General features: G+C 43.8%; 1 protein-coding gene across 1 annotated transcript in view; it reads right to left on the minus strand.

Annotated features, from left to right (window-relative positions):
- The window catches only part of MTHFD1L (methylenetetrahydrofolate dehydrogenase (NADP+ dependent) 1 like), a 164,156-nt gene that overhangs the window by 138,242 nt on the left and 7,137 nt on the right, over positions 1–18,777 (minus strand). The window contains exons 3-7 of the mRNA XM_079781395.1: positions 17,703–17,753; positions 17,566–17,619; positions 13,314–13,438; positions 12,751–12,851; positions 11,534–11,670 (exon numbers count right to left, since the gene is read on the minus strand). Of these exons, the coding sequence (XP_079637521.1) occupies positions 11,534–11,670; positions 12,751–12,851; positions 13,314–13,438; positions 17,566–17,619; positions 17,703–17,753 (468 nt within the window). The remainder of the gene's footprint in view (positions 1–11,533; positions 11,671–12,750; positions 12,852–13,313; positions 13,439–17,565; positions 17,620–17,702; positions 17,754–18,777) is intronic.

Here is an 18,777-nt window from a genome sequence, read left to right on the forward strand (position 1 = left end):
TTCCAGACTCAATGCCCTGCCACCACCATCCCCCAACCACCGGTAAACAAACGTGCTCCACACACCCTCCTCCATTCTCAGCTTGGACAGGCCGACCCCTGAGGATCTCGAGGGAGAACTAAGCCAGCTCCTCAGCCTGAGCGTTGTAACACCTTCTGGGCAAGAGACCTTGTCAGCTAAAGTCTCTTCGGCCTCTTGGGACCAGAGACAGCCGCGAGGGGAAGCAAACCATGACAGTCCTGCTTGGTTTATGAACAAAATGGCCAAGATCCAGGGCAGCTCCAAGCTCCCGACACAGGAGAAGCACAGTAACAACGTAAATGCATGTCTTTTCAAAGAGCCCACAAAGCCAAGATCAATTTGTTTTTTTGCCAAGATCAATTTGATCATGCAAATAGGACCAAGTGAATTAACATTCACTGAGCAACACCAATGAGGCAAACAGTGCTTGTGCTTTTCAGTCTCGTACCTCATTAAGGCACAGGAAGAAGAACGAATTCCCTGAAATGGTTCTCAGCGAATCGAGCGCATGAATCACATTAAAAAGACAAGTCCCTGCTGAAACTACCATTCTCTCCTCATGCTCCACGGCCACAACACCGCAAGACGAAATGAAGATGTTTAAAGCCAACACGTCCAACAATCTGGTGTTAAGGCCACACGTGCTCTCTTCAGACAGATCTGAAAAGCAGGCGGACTTGAGGGCGATGTTCTATTTCGGGGGAAAAAGGTGTTCTATGGAAAGAGGATGTCACACCTGAGTAAGAAAACGCACCTCCTCCTTTACCTGCACCAGTGCAGACATTCCACTGCCGTGAGTCTCAAGAGAAACACAAAGGCTCAACGCTGTTGAAAAGGACCCGCAGATAAGAAACACCATTTTTGCTCTATTTTCTTTTCTTTTTTTTAAAAAAAATATATTTTATTGATTTTTTACAGAGAGGAAGAGAGAGGGATAGAGAGTTAGAAACATCGATGAGAAAGAAACATGGATCAGCTGCCTCTTGCACACCTCCTACTGGGGATGTGCCTGCAACCAAGGTACATGCCCTTGACCGGAATCGAACCTGGGACCCTTCAGTCTGCAAGCCATCGCTCTATCCACTGAGCCAAACCAGTTAGGGCTTTGCTCTATTTTCATGCACAATGGCAGCAAAAACAGAACACGTTAAAACATCCATAAACAGTTAACGTGTACAGGACTGGAACGTTCGTTTTGGAAAAAGCCAAGGATCACAGGTTCGCACAAGTCCCCTAAGATCACTTAGCTTCCTACACGTGGTGTCTCCGATGCAACCTGCTCTTTTCATTACCTATAAATCTCAGCGATCTCACCCGACCCCTCGCCTCCGGACCCAAACTCAGCTCTGCCACGGGCTGTGCTCAGCCGCAGCTGGGGACACTCGGTCCCACAGAGCAAGGACGAAAACCTCCTCCCTCAGCAATGATCACATCATAGCTGCTAATTCTTTCTGGAAGGGACAAGTGCTAGATGCTTCCATCAATAAATAACCCCCCCGAGGACCAGGGGAGATTTTAATGAGCTAAAATTCAAGGAGAATTATCGTCGCGCTGGCAGTTCCTACTTTCCTCCTCCCCCACGGGGAAGACCCTGGCCAGGGCCTGGCTTGAAACCCTACCTCATAACAAAATATTGCTTTCTCTGCTGAGAATTGAGTAGAAGCAGCTTAAAGAGAACGCCCACTCCCCAGGCATTAGACCAAATGTTAAAACAATAGCGAGACGCAGCTAGGCAGACATTTAACGCGGAGCATATGGGAGCCGAGGGGCGGACCGGAGGGTTTAGATAACATGAAATATGTTTTTCTTTAACTCATTGATTTTTAAGGGGGGTGGTGGGGGGGGGGGTAAGTGTCAGAACATGGAGAGGGAGGAAAGATGTGATTTGCAAAGTTATAAGGAACATCATAATTTTGCAATTAGCCAACAAAACGCATTTTAAAATTTAAACTATAGGAAGTACAGCCTCACCCTCCTCGGCTAGAAGACAGACTTAGCCTTCTGCTATCGATGTGTTTCAAAAGGGTGCATTTGAAAATCGATGGTATGAGGGTTGCATATACTGTATACCAGAACCTGGGATGGGTTTAAAAAAAAAAAAGGATGAGAGATATTTTTGAAGAATTGTGGTTTATAGTACCCAGGACTGTGAAAGCTGTTCTTTATCCTTCCCAAGTTATCAGCAGAGTTCAGTAAATAACGTTCAAAATGAAGACCAGCACTCAAAAAATCGACAGCAGGTGCTCTCTCCAGCCAGGACGGGGTTCTACAACGGCTCGCTCAGCAGAGTAGGAGACCAGGCTTCTCCAGTGACACACTCCTTTGCCTGCCATTCTCGGGGGCCTCGGGGGGCAGCCACTGAGGCCGCCGAGGACTGAAAAATAAAGCCCCTGCCTCAGAGGTCAGAGCTGCCGCTTTAAGGTGGAGCGGGCAGGGCAAACCTCTGGACAGGAAAGGAAAGGAATCAACGCTCAGTTCCTCCTTCTCTTGCCCACACAGACTGGCAAGTCCGTTTTACCAGTATTTAGCGTCTGGGCAGACCGGCATTCTGGCTCAGGCCCTGTGCGTCGCTGGGCAGCTGTCCCACCGGGACAGCAAAGGGGGGCCCCACGGGAGGGAGGTGGTCCCTCACCTGTTCTTTCACAGTCAATGAGCCGGGACACAGGGTGGCTTGTGTGAGCCCCTTTAGGATTCCTTGACTATCTTGTGGCAAAGTCCTAAAAAAATTAGGTGTTTTTCTTTTTTAATGAAATGTCACTTTTTTCCCAGGAAGTGCCACATCTCCAAATTTGCTGACCTTTTCTTGGTAACAGACAAGTAGCGGTCAGGGGGGTCGGGGGGAGGCTGGGGAAGCACGGTACTGAAATATGAAAGAGGAGACGGACTGGAGCTGGGGATGGTCAGGAAGGAGGGGGACACAGGTTGGGACCCCTCACCGTACCGATGTAGTTAAAACCAGCAGCTTGGGTAAGAGCTCTGAGGGGAACAGGAAGGATGGAAGAAAGGGGGTGAAAGGACATGCCTGGGGAGGACTCCTCTTAACCGGTAAGGGAAGAGGAACAAATGATGACCGTGGTGTGGCCCAGGCTCCGAGGACAGGGTGTGGTTGACAGGTCTGCGAGATGCCCAATGGCCAAGCAAGCTCAAAGCACAAAACCCCATTTCCGGCCATTAGGAATTCATCAGGGACTTCACCACAGACACGGGCACTGGCAACCGTGCCGGGGAAACTCTTGCCATTTGAGTGGAGTGTGTGCCCCGCAAACGAAGGTTTTATTCCGGCAGAGTTTCCATGAGCAGAGACCCTGTTTCTACATAAATTATTCTCACTTAGAATGTTCAATTCTTTGAGTTAAATGAACTTCTATTATAGGGTTATTGCTTCGTACCTATGGATCCTTAGCCACATGTCCCTGAAATGTAAGCACACTATCAAAAAAATGTTAAAATAGCTGCGGAAATATTTTAAAATAGGAATGTCAAACCACTTCATTCAGATGTTGCAATAGTTTGGCAAGATACGAGAAGGACAATTTCAGCAAAAGCTAATTCCCCCAACTCATGAACACCAAGTGATCTCATCCTGGGAGAATTTTCCTTTCAGGAACAGGGTATGTTTCTTTTTTTCCACTCTCCTCCGTGATCAGTAGAACAGATTATTGGCCTCTAAAATTAAGACCTACCTTATGGTTATTTCATAAATCAGAAGGACTACAAGCCAAATGGACAGCGAGGGATTATGATTACAGCACTTATCTACCAAATTTCCCCCCCAAGGCTAATAAATGACCTTCCTTTTTCTACATGTTCCTAAATTCACCTCTTACATCACCATTCAACCTATTTACTGCTCAGTGTCTGAGAAGAGAAAATCAAAGATACTCTCCTGTGTCTAAAATGATAGGAAAGACAGCTCATCCCTCTTCAAGTGACCTTCACACTCACCTAAGTTATAAGAGATGATGAAAGGGAAATGCAACCTCCAATCTAGTAATGGATATACTTTGAATGATTCATCAAAAATAATTCCCTTCCTCACACCCTAGGACATAAAAAAGTCAGGCCGAGAGACAAAGACCCTACGTGTGCATGTACTTTGAGGGGGAGTTTAACAAGACAAAGACTCGGAACCACGGAGCACAAGAATGAAGATAAATGCTCACGTGACTGTTCCCAGAGCAACACGAAGCAAGCCACGTGCGAGAGGCAGACAGCCCTCGAGACTTACATTTATGCTACTAACTACGGGCTTCAATGTCTACGACCCCTTGAAGTTAATGCAAATTGATGTGGCTGTGGGAAATTATGTAGCTTTGCATTTCCCGACACATTTATGCTCTCCAATTCTGAACCTTGGATCCCACGTCGAGATTTCTGCACTCCACTTCCTTTGAGGAACTCTTGGGGCCTCCGTTGCCTCTGCTGACAAGTGGTGGTGTGAATACGTAAGGCCCTGATCAGGCAGGGGCAACAGTGGAAAGGACAAGAGCTGACACCGAAGGCACCTGCAGGCCTTGAATACTATTCAAAACTCCGTCGAAGAGAGCACAGGGCCTACATTACTCAGGTCACCGGTCACACAATACGGAGGAACCTTGGTATTGACTTGGCTATAGTCAAGATCTGTGGTGTCTCGGGGTCAGGGGCTATTTTCCCCCCATGCCAACAACGAGGCTATCCTGACGAGGGGGCACCCCCCTCCCCCAACCTGCCCTCAGTAAGGTGGATACTTTCCCCGAGGAGCGAGCCTAGAGGGGTGGTGACAAACCCAGGCCTCAGCCTAGTTCAGATTCCTTCTCTTCAAAGGGTGTCTATGGGGTTATTAACTGTTGGCATAAAACAACGGCAAACTCAACACAAGTCTAATGTCTTGGGTCTTGGTCTCTCCAATGTTCCCTATCCAAGCTGTCAGGTACTTTGGGGTTTTAAAGATTAGTGACTGGACTTTACGCCATTATCTGGGATAAGAGTTGACATGGGACAGTGACCAAAAACACAGGTGATAGTGCCACGTCCATCATTTTAAATTTGTAGATATTTAGAGTCTCTTTACTTCTCTGAGCCTCAGTTTTCTCACCTGTGATACGGGGAGAATGAGACTCCTGCCTAATAGGATGACTGTTCAGAATCAGTGAGAAAACATAAGGATAGTACGTGGTTCACAGTAACCACTAACCGATTAATGTTAGCCACCATTATTGCCATTACAATATGTCACTAGCTTAAGTGTAACCTCTCCTGTTAAAAAAATTACCCTGCTCATCAGAAACCTGAAAGGCCAGAAGACAGTGGAATGACATACTTATAGTGCTGGAAGGAAAAAAAATCTGTCAACTGAGAATTCTATATCCAGCGAAACGGTATTTCAAATATACAAGGAAGAAATTAATCATTTGCATATTAATAAAAGCGAAGGGAGTGCACTATCACTAGACTTGCCCTATAAGAAATGTGAATTGGATTCCTTCAGCTTGAAATGAAAGGACACTAGACAGTAACTCCAAGCCATATGAAGAAAAAGATCTCCAGGAAAGCCAGTATTATAGTATTTTTGGTTTATAATTACACTTTTTATTATCTACAGGATTTAAAAGAAAAATGCATTAACAATTATAAACATACTAGAGGCTCAATGCACGAAATTCGTGCAGGGGGCTCGGCCCTCGCAGTCCCGGTGGCCTCGGCTGGCCCTCGCAGTCCCTCACAGCCCCGGCTTCATCCAGAAGGTCGTCCGGCTGTTCTCTCTAATTAGCATATTAGCTCTTTATTATATAGGATTTAAAAAAAAAAGATTTATCATTTAACACACTAATCTAGTCCAGTTTAATACCTAGGGTTTTTTCCTTTCCTATCTTTTTTTAAAAAAATATATTTTTATTGATTTCAGAGAGGAAGGGAGGAGGAGGAGATAGAAATATCAACGATAAGAGAGAATGACTGGTTGGCTGCCTCCTGCATGCCCCCCTACTGGGGATGGAGCCCACAACCCAGGCATGTGCCCTTGACCAGAATCGAACCCGGCACCCTTCAGTCCCCAGGCTGACGCTCTATCCACTGAGCCAAACCAGCTAAGGCTTTCTTGCCTATCTTGAAAAAGCAGTTATTCTTTTTACAAGATTTCCTATGTATAATACAAATATATTGAGAATTTTCCAATTCGTTCTAAAGTCTTTTATAAGCTATGCTATGTTCTGAATTTAAACTGGGAATGACTTTGTGATAATTTAGCTTTGCTCAAAAAAAAAGACACTGGCTCCTCAAATGTGAAAGACCTGTACTTTTTCTTTCTTCTGTTAGTTCTAGTTTTGAGGGTCTCCTTGCTCAGAAAGAGGAGAAGCGAGAGCCTCAGAGAAAAACAAAATAAGACTGTTCTCTTATTTCTAGATTATTTCTTATACACGCAGCTGGAAGTGACGTGACTCGTCCCAGCTGGAGGCCTTCGCATCGTGGTCCAGCTGCGGCTAACACAGAGGCAGAAGCGGCTCTCCGTTAGGGGCGTGAGCAGGCCCTGCACACACAGAGCCCGAGTGCCTGACACCCTCTTCCCTGGAGAGGGGGACCACGCTGCCTCCTAAGGACTAAATGTGGAACCGTCTCTCACCTCGGATTGCTGCTGGCACCAGGATGAACAGCTGAGAATTCTCATTGGGGTGAGGAAGAGGATATCTCCAAATCTAGGACAATTCTCACTGAGCGATGCGCTGTCCCGGCCTCACATTGGGGACACGCCACTCCAGGGGCCTGGGAGGAAGTACGTTATTCCATAGCCCTCTGCCAAAGCACCACGCCCGGTGCTCTGCTCACTGACACCTGATAATCCACAGCTTGGGGCTCATGTGGACAAATGCCTAGACCAGGCGTCCTCAAACTACGGCCCGCGGGCCACATGCGGGTGTTTTTGCCGATTTGTTTTTTTTTACTTCAAAATAAGATATGTGCAGTGTGCATAGGAATTTGTTCATAGTTTTTTTTAAACTATAGTCTGGCCCTCCAGTGGTCTGAGGGACAGTGAACTGGCCCCCTGTTTAAAAAGTTTGAGGACCCCTGGCCTAGACATTCTTCCCCTCCCCTACCATAAATGCAAAACGCACCTCACAGCTCAGGCACAAATCAGGAAACAGATTCTTAATTGTCAAGGATACACTCAGATAAGCATAAGCTATAAAGCTACCAAATACAGAAATCTACTGTTTTCTGTAGAACTCTTCAAGACAAATTTCGATTCCTCACTCTCATGCTCCATGAAGATTTTACGTGTAATTGGTATCCAAAGAATATCCTTAGATTTAGGCAGGCTGGCGGACAAACGATCCGTTTCTATAGAACTAACGCGATGTAATTGTTCCTCAAAACTGTAGGACCTGGACGGAAAACAGAAACCCCCAGCAGACGTGATTTGAAATGAAGTGGCTTCCGAAGAGCAGAGGAATCTCGGGAAGGCGGAGGGACCAGAGGGGAAGCTGGGCTTGGCCAAAGCTGAGCGCGCTCGTTCTTTCTCTCTCTCTCCCCCCCCCCCGCCCTTCTCTCTCTCACAGTGTCTTTTAGTTTTGCTTTGGTTTCGTTCCCTCGGCTTCCAGACTGTGGGAAACCTCACAGACAGAGCGCCTCTCCTTCCCCCAGCCACGCAGTGGAAGCACGGGTACCAGGCTTCCAAGGAGGAGGGATCCTGGATCCCGCTGGGGTTTATCTCCTTAGGGTTTGAGGGACCCATCTGCCTTTCTACAGCGTGGATCAATGACACGTCGGCATGGAGAAACCTGCCAGCGGCTTTCCTGACTCACCGTAACAGCAGCCAAGCTGTTAATGTGAGTGTTAATCGGTGCCGAGGGCTGTGCTGAGCAAGCTCACACAGTTACTGAATTATCACAGCAGCCCTCTGAGGCAGGGAGTGTCACGGTCCCCATTCTACACACGAGGAGACGAGTTCACAGAAGTCTAGCAACAGCTAAGGCTTGAACCCAGAACTGTCTGCCACCAAAGCCCATGTTCTACGGCTTACCGAGGACACGGATGCTGCGCCTGACTCCAAACCTTCGAAGGTCCTACAATTTTGAGGAACAATTACACCTACATTACATGGTTAGAGCCGGCTGCGATTACTCGAAGGTCATCCCCAACGTGAAAGGCTGTATGGAGCTTAGGAGGTGGTAGATAGGACTCTAGTGTTACAGGATCACCCCCTGAGCCAGAAACCCCCCATGCCCTTGGCGTTGGAAATCCCCAACCAGACGATCAATAGGGATTCTTGTTCCATGCCAGGTACAAGCAAGCAGGTGAGAAATGCTTTTCAAAGATGATTTCCTTCGATCTAACCGCCATAAGCCTTTGCTTCCCCTTTTCTTTCCCTAACACATCACGGCTGATACCCAGAAGCTAAATGGACAAGAACCTTAAAATGTACTACTATTCCTTGTTGGTGAAATTAGAAGACAAAAATCCCAACCTGTTGTTACATTTATACCTTCTATTTTTTTTTTCACAGTGATGTTTTTCCAAGGATGTGGCAAGAGTGGACACAGCCTGTCCCACTTGAGTGCCCCAGGACGCTAACCCGTGCCTAGCTGTTCTTTGTACCACATTAACTGCCACCCTTTGACTATGGTCGGTACAGGGCCCACTGACCCGCTGAAACAAGGCCCAGCAATGTAAAGGAATAGTGAAAAGTCAAAGGTCAGGCAGAAGCATGGAGACATCGCGGTGGGAAGGGAAGTGGCTGGAGACGTGCTAAGCACGAGCATGAAAAATGGGCAGATAAGGCTTTATCTTGCAGTAGGATGGGAGCCTGTCACAAGTACAGTGAGTAGCCAGGAGAGGGGGCCAAACACCAGACACCAAATAAACGTCAGAGACAAGTTGGGGAGCCCTGAGCCTTTCTTCCCATATTTTCCACTACAAAGATGAAGCCATAAAAAGAGTGACAGTTGACAGGCTCTCAGATTACGGTGGTGCTGTTGTAAGGACCAAGGACTTGGAAAACAACATGTGTGTGCGACATGAGTGAATAGAGAGAACCTTCTTAGATTTATGAAAACCGAAATGTAACCCAATTTCTGGATTCTCTAGAGAGTAAAGCTACTTAATCGTCCTCAAAGTTAGAGTGAGATTTATCCCAGAGAAGTTGGGTGATTTATTTCCATAATAAAAAAAGTACTTTAAAAGATGTATTTGTTTTTCAACAATACAGATACAACTAGCAAAAGTATCTGTGACAGCTGTGAAAACATTCAATTGCCAATGAACGCATTTTCCTCTCTCACCACAGCTGTTCAGTTCAGGGCAAGGTTTACTTTCCTCTTCCACTAAGCTTCCAAATCAAAAATTCGGGACTCTAAATTACAAAATACTGCCCTTGAATTTTCTTGAATAGGCTGCCATCATGTGGTGACCACTAAAAAGACACATTGGTTTGAGTTCAATTCCAAGATCAAATTCCTGAGCTGTCTTAAAACAAGAAATTCAATAGGTTTGATCCACCTGCTACTCAAATATGCTAAGTCTCAGACAAGACACCAGTATTTCCTGGGCAGGACTACAAATTGCTTGCTTTCATTCTCATATAGCAACATGAGGAGCCTGCACTTTTAGATTTTGTTCTGTGGTAATTTATTGTATTTAACGTGCTTTTAACTTGAATTTGCTTGATATTTGGGAAATGCATGGTGATTTTTTTAAAATTAAAAGATGTATTAACTATTTAAGACATGAAAGTAAAATAATAATAATATTACACACCTGGACACCCCACCCATTGACCAGTTTAAGAAAAAAGACACGACCAATACAAGCGAAGGTTCCCAGGTCTCCTTTCCATCCACAGCCACATTTTTGTTCCTGTAAATGTTTTTCCTGATTTCGTTCATACTTTCCATTCATTTCTTCACACTTTTACTCTCTCAGTATGTGGTCCTATAAATATGTACTAGTAACATTGCTTTCAGACCTTACATAAGTGGCGTTCATGAAATGAGATATATCCTTCTTGCTTTTTTTCAATGAATGCTGTTTTTAAAAGTTCTTCCACGTTAATATTTACAGCTCAAGTTTTCTTTCAAAATCGTCATTTAGGTCCTTGGGCTTCCATATACATTTTAGAATCAGCTTGTCAAATTCCACAAAACAATATTATGTCAGGATTTTGATTCAAATTTATGAATTAATTTGGGGAGAATTAGTATTTTCAAGATAGTGAGTCTTCTTATCCATGCTTTTATTTGGTCTTCTTAACGAATCTCATCAAAATTATATAATTTCTTTCAAAAGGTCAGAAGTAAGTTTTGTTAAATATATTCCCAAGTACCTTATATTCTCATTACTATTAGAAATTGTATTTTTTTAAAAATTAATTTTCTAACTGGGTGTACTATTTAGAAACGCAATTGCGTTTTGCAAGTTCATTTTAAATTGAAGAACCCAGCTGAACTCTTATTAATTCTCATAGTTTTTAATAGTAGATAACCATATCATCTAGGACTAAAGACAGTTGAGTATCTTCCTTTCCAATCATTATAAATTTTCTTCCTTTCTTTACATTACAGCTTGTCTAGGAATTCCTATATACTGTTAATTAGGAATACCAATAACTGATAACCTTTGTCTTTCCTACTTTTAAAAGAAATAGTCTCTAATATTTCACTATTAAATGAGATACTTGCTCTAACTTTTTATAGACGTTTTAATGAATTAAGGAATTCCTTTACATTCCTAGTCTAAGAGGTTCTCTAGAAAAATCTCATAAAGGATACTAGATTTTATCAAATGACTTTTCTTCACTTACTATGGTGAGATTAGTTTTTAATCTGATGATGTAGTGAATTACAGTAATAGGTTTCCCGATGTTAAATGACCCTTTGTTCATTCCTAACATTGCTGGTGTTCTCTCTTTTTGTCTTGATTATTTTGGCTAATGGTGAATCTATTTTTTCTAGACTTTTCCAAGAACCAACTTTTGGCTTTGTTGATAATCTCTCATGTATATTTGTTTTCTGTTTCATTAATCTATGCTCTTTACTGTTTTCATTCTTTGAGATTTTGTGCTGTTCCTTCTCCAACTTCTTAAATACGTAGCCTATACATTCCCAGCCCCTCTCCTTTTCTTTTCTTTTTTTTAAGTACCGTATTTTCCGGCGTATAAGACAACTGGGCATATAAGATTTTCCTGGGTTAAAAAGTCGTCTTATATGGCGGAAAATACGGTATTTGGTAAGCTCTTTTTTGGGGGAAGGGTAGATTTCTCTTTCAACAATCTACGTATGTTTTATTGATTTTTTACAGAGAGGAAGGGAGAGGGAGAGAGTTAGAAACATCGATGAGAGAGAAACATCAATCAGCTGCCTCCTGCACACTCCCTACTGAGGATGTGCCTGCAACCAAAGTACATGCCCTTGACCAGAATCGAACCTGGGACCCTTCAGTCGGCAGGCGGATGCTCTATCCACTGAGCCACACCGGCCAGGGCCCCTCTCCTTTTCTAATACAAGCATGTAAAGTTGTTTCGAGCAGGTCTGAAGCTTACCTTGCTTTGAAGCTGAGGTGTTTTCCACTGGGAGCTCATCGTCATGGACCCTTTCCTCTGGAACAGGCATTGTAGGGTGGCTTCCAGAGACCCATGGGCTCCTACTACCAAGATCTTCTTTCCATCCAAGCTGACACCTGCCCACCAAATGGAAATCAGTCTTACAACCCAGACATCAGAGCCTTCCTACCACACAGCTTTAACGTAAGGCACGATAACCTTTTAAAACGTGCTCCTCTGAGCACCAGCCTACAATGACAAAGCCATAATTTACTCTTTCTTTGCAGATTCGATGGTAGAGTGGCCATGAATCATCACCCTGATAATCCCAAGGATGAAAACCACTGTCTATATGAATTATGTCAGAGATTTGAGCTTAATGGCTAATGTCCTAAAGGTCAGCGGTCACCAACCTTTTGGACCTCACGGACCACCAGTGGTCCACAGACCACCGGATGGCAACCGCTGCTAAAGGTGTATCTTGAAAGTTATTCTTCTAATTGAACTTTGGTGTTTACTTTGGAAGTTTTGTTTGATTGTTGCTTGTTCAGGTGAGAGGGAGGGACATGTGCCTCTTTTTTCACTCAAGTTGTATTAGAGAAAAATTTAGTTGAATTTTTATGTGTTGAATATATATGGTTAGCAAGTCCTTAAATACACGAAACACCACAATAATTTACTCATTAAATTTAAAAACCAAGAAAAAGAAATTATTCATTTCTATGTCACTGACATAAAAATGCAAGATCAAGAAGAGAATGATGGAAATTAAATACTGATTACTCAGAGATATTGCTCACTGATAAGTCCCAATCTAGGTTTTATAGCCTAAACTATATCTAACAGCTTTCTCATTTAAGTTTTATATATAAGTCTTATATAGGAATTCATACTGACAGACTTACGAAAATAAAACCTGAGACATTTTTCATTATGGTTATTTTGATTGTTTTCATGAGAAGTTGAGAATTTGTTTAAAACTGGTTATTTTTACTGATTTCTCTTTTAAATTGCAACACAATTAATCTTATTAGAAAAATCTTCTGTAGTCACTCATATCTCTCAAAAGATGATATAAATAAGCTGACACTGAACTATCACACTTCCATTTTTCAATTAGGATCTTGACATTCTAGAAACAAATCCTTACTAAAAAAAATAAGGATTATAAATACCAATAAATAGAAAACAGCAGCATTTCTGCAGGAGCATCATACCTGATTTTTCAAGAAGTTCAATTACAGCTCTGGCCACAGGTGAAATAAAACATTCATGGGCATCCCCACGGACCAACTTCCCCAGGTTTACGTCTGTTACTCTGCAACCAAAAATAAGGCAACCAGCAGTCAAAACTCAGCTCATCTGTAATTTGAAGGGATTAATCCACAATAGCATCCAAGTCAGTAACGAACAGGTAGATGTATTAAACAGTTAAATGTAAACTAAAGAGTGGGAGGAATAAAAGCCATCAGCTTCTCAGAGTAGCCCCTCAGGCTGTGGGTCCCTCTGAGTCGGGACAACCTGGGGTGTTCTGATTCTGCCCTACAAAAGGACAAGTGTGTTTGCTAAAGTAGGTAACTTTCTTACACAGAATTTAAGAAGCCCTCAAACTCTCAAAATACGATAAGATATTTAAATGACACTAACGTTTAAATGATGTTAAATATTCAAATGATTTATTTTCTCTCTTAATTACTGACATAGTGGAAACAGTGGAATAAAAAATTCATAGTAGAAAAACTCATTTAGCAATTAGTTGTTTTCTTTTATATTTCCTCACCCATCCACATCTTTTTCTGGCTGCAGGGCATTGAGGACTTTGTTGCTAAATGAGTTCTCAGAGATCTGAAGGGCAAGGCCATGTACTCTGGTGTCTTCATTAATCTTCAAGATTTCATCTATAATCTAAAGAGAAAAAACAACTAAAATCTGTTTTGCAAAAATAAGAGCCACCAATAGAAACTCTGTATAAAAAAAACATATTCATAAAAACACATCTCTTGTAGTTTATTTTTTATTCCTTGTTGACGACTTGTATAAAGCACAATGAAGAAGTCTATTTTCTCTTTTCACCATGTTTAGAAATGCTCAAAAAAAGCTTGGCTGAATTTTTTAGTGACTTCTCAGTCTTTGTTATCACTCTGCTCTCAGCCAGAACAGCAGAGAAGAGAACAAAACCAAACCAAAGCTCAACAGTTAGTACAGTTTAGATAGGCAAGAGACAAGTTGCTGTCAACAATCATATATACGCCAAGCAGACTGCCAACTTTCAGGGAGGCCAGAAAGCATGAATCAAGCATTCCACCTGGCCCAGCCAAGCCTGTTTCAAAACACAGTGTGTTCAACAAGAGCTTACTAGTCACGACATCCAAGAAGTCATCACTCGGGTTCTCATGTTCTCTGGACCTGAACGGCACATAGAAAGCATTTCCAAAGGCTTATGATAGATAAACTGAGATATCTCCTTTTTTTGTAGGAAACACTAAAATAATTCACTATTTATGAAAAAGTACCGTTTGGGAAGCTAATGTAATAGCTAATGAATGGCTAGGTATGACTGTAAGCAATACTCTATCCTCTCTATTGTTTTTTAATTTTATGCCAGAAATGATTCATTTCACTTAATACACTCTTTGTTCTTAAGTAAGAGAAATACTAGCCCGTGGATTTGGATCTTACTAGGAAGTGTTGGTTTACCAGTTTTGTTTCCCTGTCTAAGCAGAAATCACTTATGGTAAGAAAAGAAAAAGCTATTTGATATACAAAATTCAGAAAGAAAATTTTCTCATTCATTCATCATTCTTTCATGTATTCAACAACTATTGAGTGTTCTCAGCACCTACTTTGCCCAGTCCTAAGTAAAGGAAATAGATCTGTGATCAAAATTCCTGTCCTCATGGAGCTCATATTCTAGTGGGGAAGATGAGACCAATAATAATAACAACACTATAATATTTGGAAGTGGTAAATGATGTAAAGAAAAACAGAGCAGGGTAAGCAGGGTAAAGGGCTAATACAATGATGCCAGGTGGGGTTGGTCAGAGGGGGTAACATCTAAATACAGTCCAGAATGAAGTGAGGGCACTATGATTACCTGAACTAGGATATGATAGAAGCAACGACAAAATCTTAATAAATTAAGATCTTTACTCTTTTCCAACATAATAACACCACCACACAAAATCATATTTATCAGAATTTCAAAGAAAAATAGGACATAAACGACTCCTTGTAAAAAAAATACGAGGAAAAATAAAAGTCAAGGGCTATCAATACCAGTGGCAAAACAACCGAAAGAAATGCAGATTCTACTGCAGACACTGAGTGTCCTTCTACAGACAACACACTTCTCTGCATTTTGTTAATACCGGCTTGAGAGGTGTCAATATTTATAATATTACAATGGCGAGTGTGGCAAAAACTATCTGCCCAATATCCGGTTTCCTTTCTTACTCAGAATAAACGCTTGATTTTTAGCTGTGGTAATAAATGATCTAAGGCCACCCGGTATAAAGACTACATTTCCCAGTCTCCCCTGCATCATGGCCGAGCAATTAGGTTCAGGCCAATGGAATGAAAGCAGAATTGTGACTTTCAGGAAAGGTCCCTGAAGCGAAGAGATGGAGGGGCCTGTCTTTGATCTGTGGCCTTCCTTTTACTTGCTGGTGATAAGATATTGTTGAACTGAGCCCCATGATCCTGGAAAACAGGGACAGTTAAGAAATCACTCCACCCTGTGTGCACTGCAAGAGTAAGTCTCACTGATACTTCCTTATCTTTCTAGGACAAGGCAGACAGAGACCCTACAAATTCCCATTTTTGACTCATAACAAATTAGCTGAACTATTTGTCCCCACTGATCAATCAGAACAAAATGCTTGCTGGTCAAACTCTGGGCAAGCTTCTCTTCCTCCCTCCCCCAGGTTCCTAAACTTTGGCCTACCCTGGGCTAGCAGACAGCCCCTTCTGAAAACAGGCTGGAACTCAGGGTAAAACATTCTCTGATCTGCTGTCTCATTAAGCTGCCCTGTCACCCCACTTTCTCTCATGGGGTTCATTCTAGACTTCTCTACCCTTCCCTATACAAGAAACACCCTCTTAATTTCTGTAATGATTAGTGATGTTGACCAACTTTTCGTATGTCTATTGGCCATCCGTATGTCTTCCTTGGAAAAATGTCTCTTCAGGTCTCTGCCCACCTTTTAATTAGGTTGTTTTTCTGGTGTTGTCTGAGTTCTTTATAAAATTTTGGATACTTGGTAGGTGCAGAATAGCCAGAGATGCGGATTGAAGCATGAAAAATATAGTCAATGATCTCAAAATAATGGGGTATGGGGCCAACTGGGTGTTTAGGGCAGATGGGCGAGCGGGAGGAGGGGGACACAACACCACTCTGTGGAGTGCAGGTCTTCTGTCTTTCTGTCCACGTGGCCGTACATCCGAAACTGGTGCGGAATCGTATTTACCGTATTTTCCGGCGTATAAGACGACTTTTTAACCCAGGAAAATCTTCTCAAAAGTCGGGGGTCGTCTTATACGCTGGGTGTCATCTTATAGGGCGGGTATATCCCAAACTCTATATTTTAACTGGAAAAGTTGGGGGTCGTCTTATATGCCCAGTAGTCTTATACGCCGGAAAATACGGTAATATAAACTGTGGCTGAAAAAGAAACAGAAAGAAAGAAAACCCTTTCTCAGAGGCGTGCAGACCTCTGGTCGGAGAGCTCTCCCTATTGCCAACAGCCCTTTCCCCACATTACAACGATGCCTTCAGATAGGTCTCTCCTCCCTGAACCTGGATTTCACTTTTTGATTTGACGCGGCTGGACGAGGATGTGGACGAGAACGTGACGTGGGACGTGACGTGCAGCGCCAAGTCCGCCATCTTGGATATGACGTAGCTCAGATGGCGGAGCAGCGAGATGGAAGGAGCCGAGTGTCTAAAGACTTCGTGCTGCCAGCGCATCAGCCAGGGCCTACCTGCTTCTCAACTTCATTCACGTACAAGAAAAACGAACTTCTGCGTTTTCTCAGACTCAGCTGTTTGAGGTTTTCCAGCACCGGAAGTCAAACCAAATGTGATCTCCATGACTGCCACCACATGAAGGAAAGCTGCCCCAGGAGGACCTGGAAGGGGCCCGAGACACAGCTCCCTCCCTACGACTTATGGGGCTGGCGGCTCCTCCCAAGCTTGAGAGGACCCTCGTGAAGGCTGTCACTCCCTGCTGGCAGGAACCACTAAATCACACGCAACAGTAGCCGAAGGATCCTGGGGGGGGGGGGGGGGGGGGGGGGTTATTCGCTGCCACTGAAGGATTTACGGAATGTTAGCCAGAAAAGGACCCTGAAGATGACTTCATCCTGGTCCTTTATTATCAACTAGAGGCCTGGTGCACAGATTCGTGCACTGGTGGGGCCCCTCGGCCCCTCCTGCAGAGATCGGGCCAAAACCGGCTCTCCGACATCCCCCAAGGGGTCCCGGATTGCGAGAGGGCGGTTCTTGGGTGACGCACCCCAGAACCGGGCTCACTTCTCCTCTGGTTCCGGGTGCGTCACCCAAGAACCGCAGCCGCCAAGTCACGGCAGCTTGGCAGCTTGTGTTGAGCATCTGCCCCCCTGGTGGTCAGTGTGCGTCATAGCTACCAGCCAGTTGCTTAGCCTTTTATATAATAGATAAGGCAACTGTGACCCAGAGAAGCCAAAGGAATGGCTCTAGGGCAAACAATTGGTCAGGACAGAGCAAAACCAGAATTAGTGTTCAGACAGTTTCGACTGGATGGCCATGCTGCTCTCCTGAAGAAACACAACCAAAAAGTCACCGCGTCCTAGTCCACGTCTTCAATAGAAACGTGCAGTACGGACACATAGATCAAGGAGCGCTTATGCTGGAGGGGAAAGTAGACTCTTCCCTCTGAAAGTCCAGCCACAAGAAAAGGCTCCAGCTGTCCCAACCACAACTGAGAGACGCTGACAGGCATATGAGGTCTAAAGAGGAAAGCAACACGAGGGTTCAAGCTCGCTGCTGGAATTACCTCGTCCTCACCGCTCTCTGGAGGAAGACAAATGTGAGTGATGTTCAGACCAGCCTGAAAAGAGAACACGAGGTTATTCTGTCATCATGAGAGAGCGCATCATCAAAGCAATTATTTTGAAAAGCAACAATCCTCACCTCCTCAGCCAAATTCTGGTTTACTTCTTGCATCAAGTTATCATCACTTGCCTTAGGAGAGGGGAGTAAGAAGGAGAATGTAACATCTTGAAAAGGCATAAAACAAAACAGACTAATTTTGTGATTACAAGTGACCTAATTACAAAGATAATAAGGAAAATGCAGAGAGACTCATTGCTTATAAGAGGGAGCTAATGGCTGCAATTAACATGCCAGTTTCCAACTGTGTCACTTTCTTTTAAATAACAGTCCTCCTAAGGCATTTATAGCCACAGAGCCAGCATCTCTTTCTAGGACACCAGAGACAGGGGTTAGATGACGTGCCCGTAAGTGGAAAGCAGTCGTCCCAGGAGGCCCAGGCTCCCGACCCACTTTACTTTCTACTCTTCTCACTGGTCTATCTTTGTGGGGGGATGTGGAGACAGACCCCCAGGGATATAAGTGACCTGAGCATACGCCACAGTCTTGACATTGACAGTGTGGCTGGAATGAGACACTGTTATTTTGACATACGAAGTGCATGCCAGAAACGACAGTAGCAGTCCAATTGCTGAGCTGTGTTAGTTTACAGGCTTGGCTCACCTCATTATTCCCCTGCACCTGTCAGCACGGGTGTGCCAAAAAGGATGGCAAACAGTGCCAACTGCAGTTGGACATGAAGGGGCCGTGCGCAGCACATGGAACACACATGGAATGAGGAAGTACCTGTGACATGTAATGACTGTTGGCCCTTCAAACTTATGGCAGGCTTTCAAAGACTTAGTTAGTAAGATTACCCAGTACCATGACTCGGCAAGCCATCTGTCTTCCACAGAAGCAAAGAACTGTTCCCCCTACCACCTTGGAACCACATGTGATAGGCATTTATGAGTGGACCACAATAAATCCTGAGTGATGGAACCTATGTGAGCGCCTACCTCCTGACCTCTGGAAGCTACCCACACCAACGGAGAAAGACTCACAGAAGACTCGCTCAAGCAGAGCAGTCCCTAACCTGCAGCCCTGAGGAAGCAAAATAAATAACCAAAGAAAGGGAAAATGAGAGCAGTTTCAGCTTCCCTCCATTAAGCTCGAA

Source organism: Cnephaeus nilssonii (assembly GCF_951640355.1).
Source record: "Cnephaeus nilssonii genome assembly, chromosome: 9".
Taxonomy (NCBI): Eukaryota; Metazoa; Chordata; class Mammalia; order Chiroptera; family Vespertilionidae; genus Cnephaeus; species Cnephaeus nilssonii.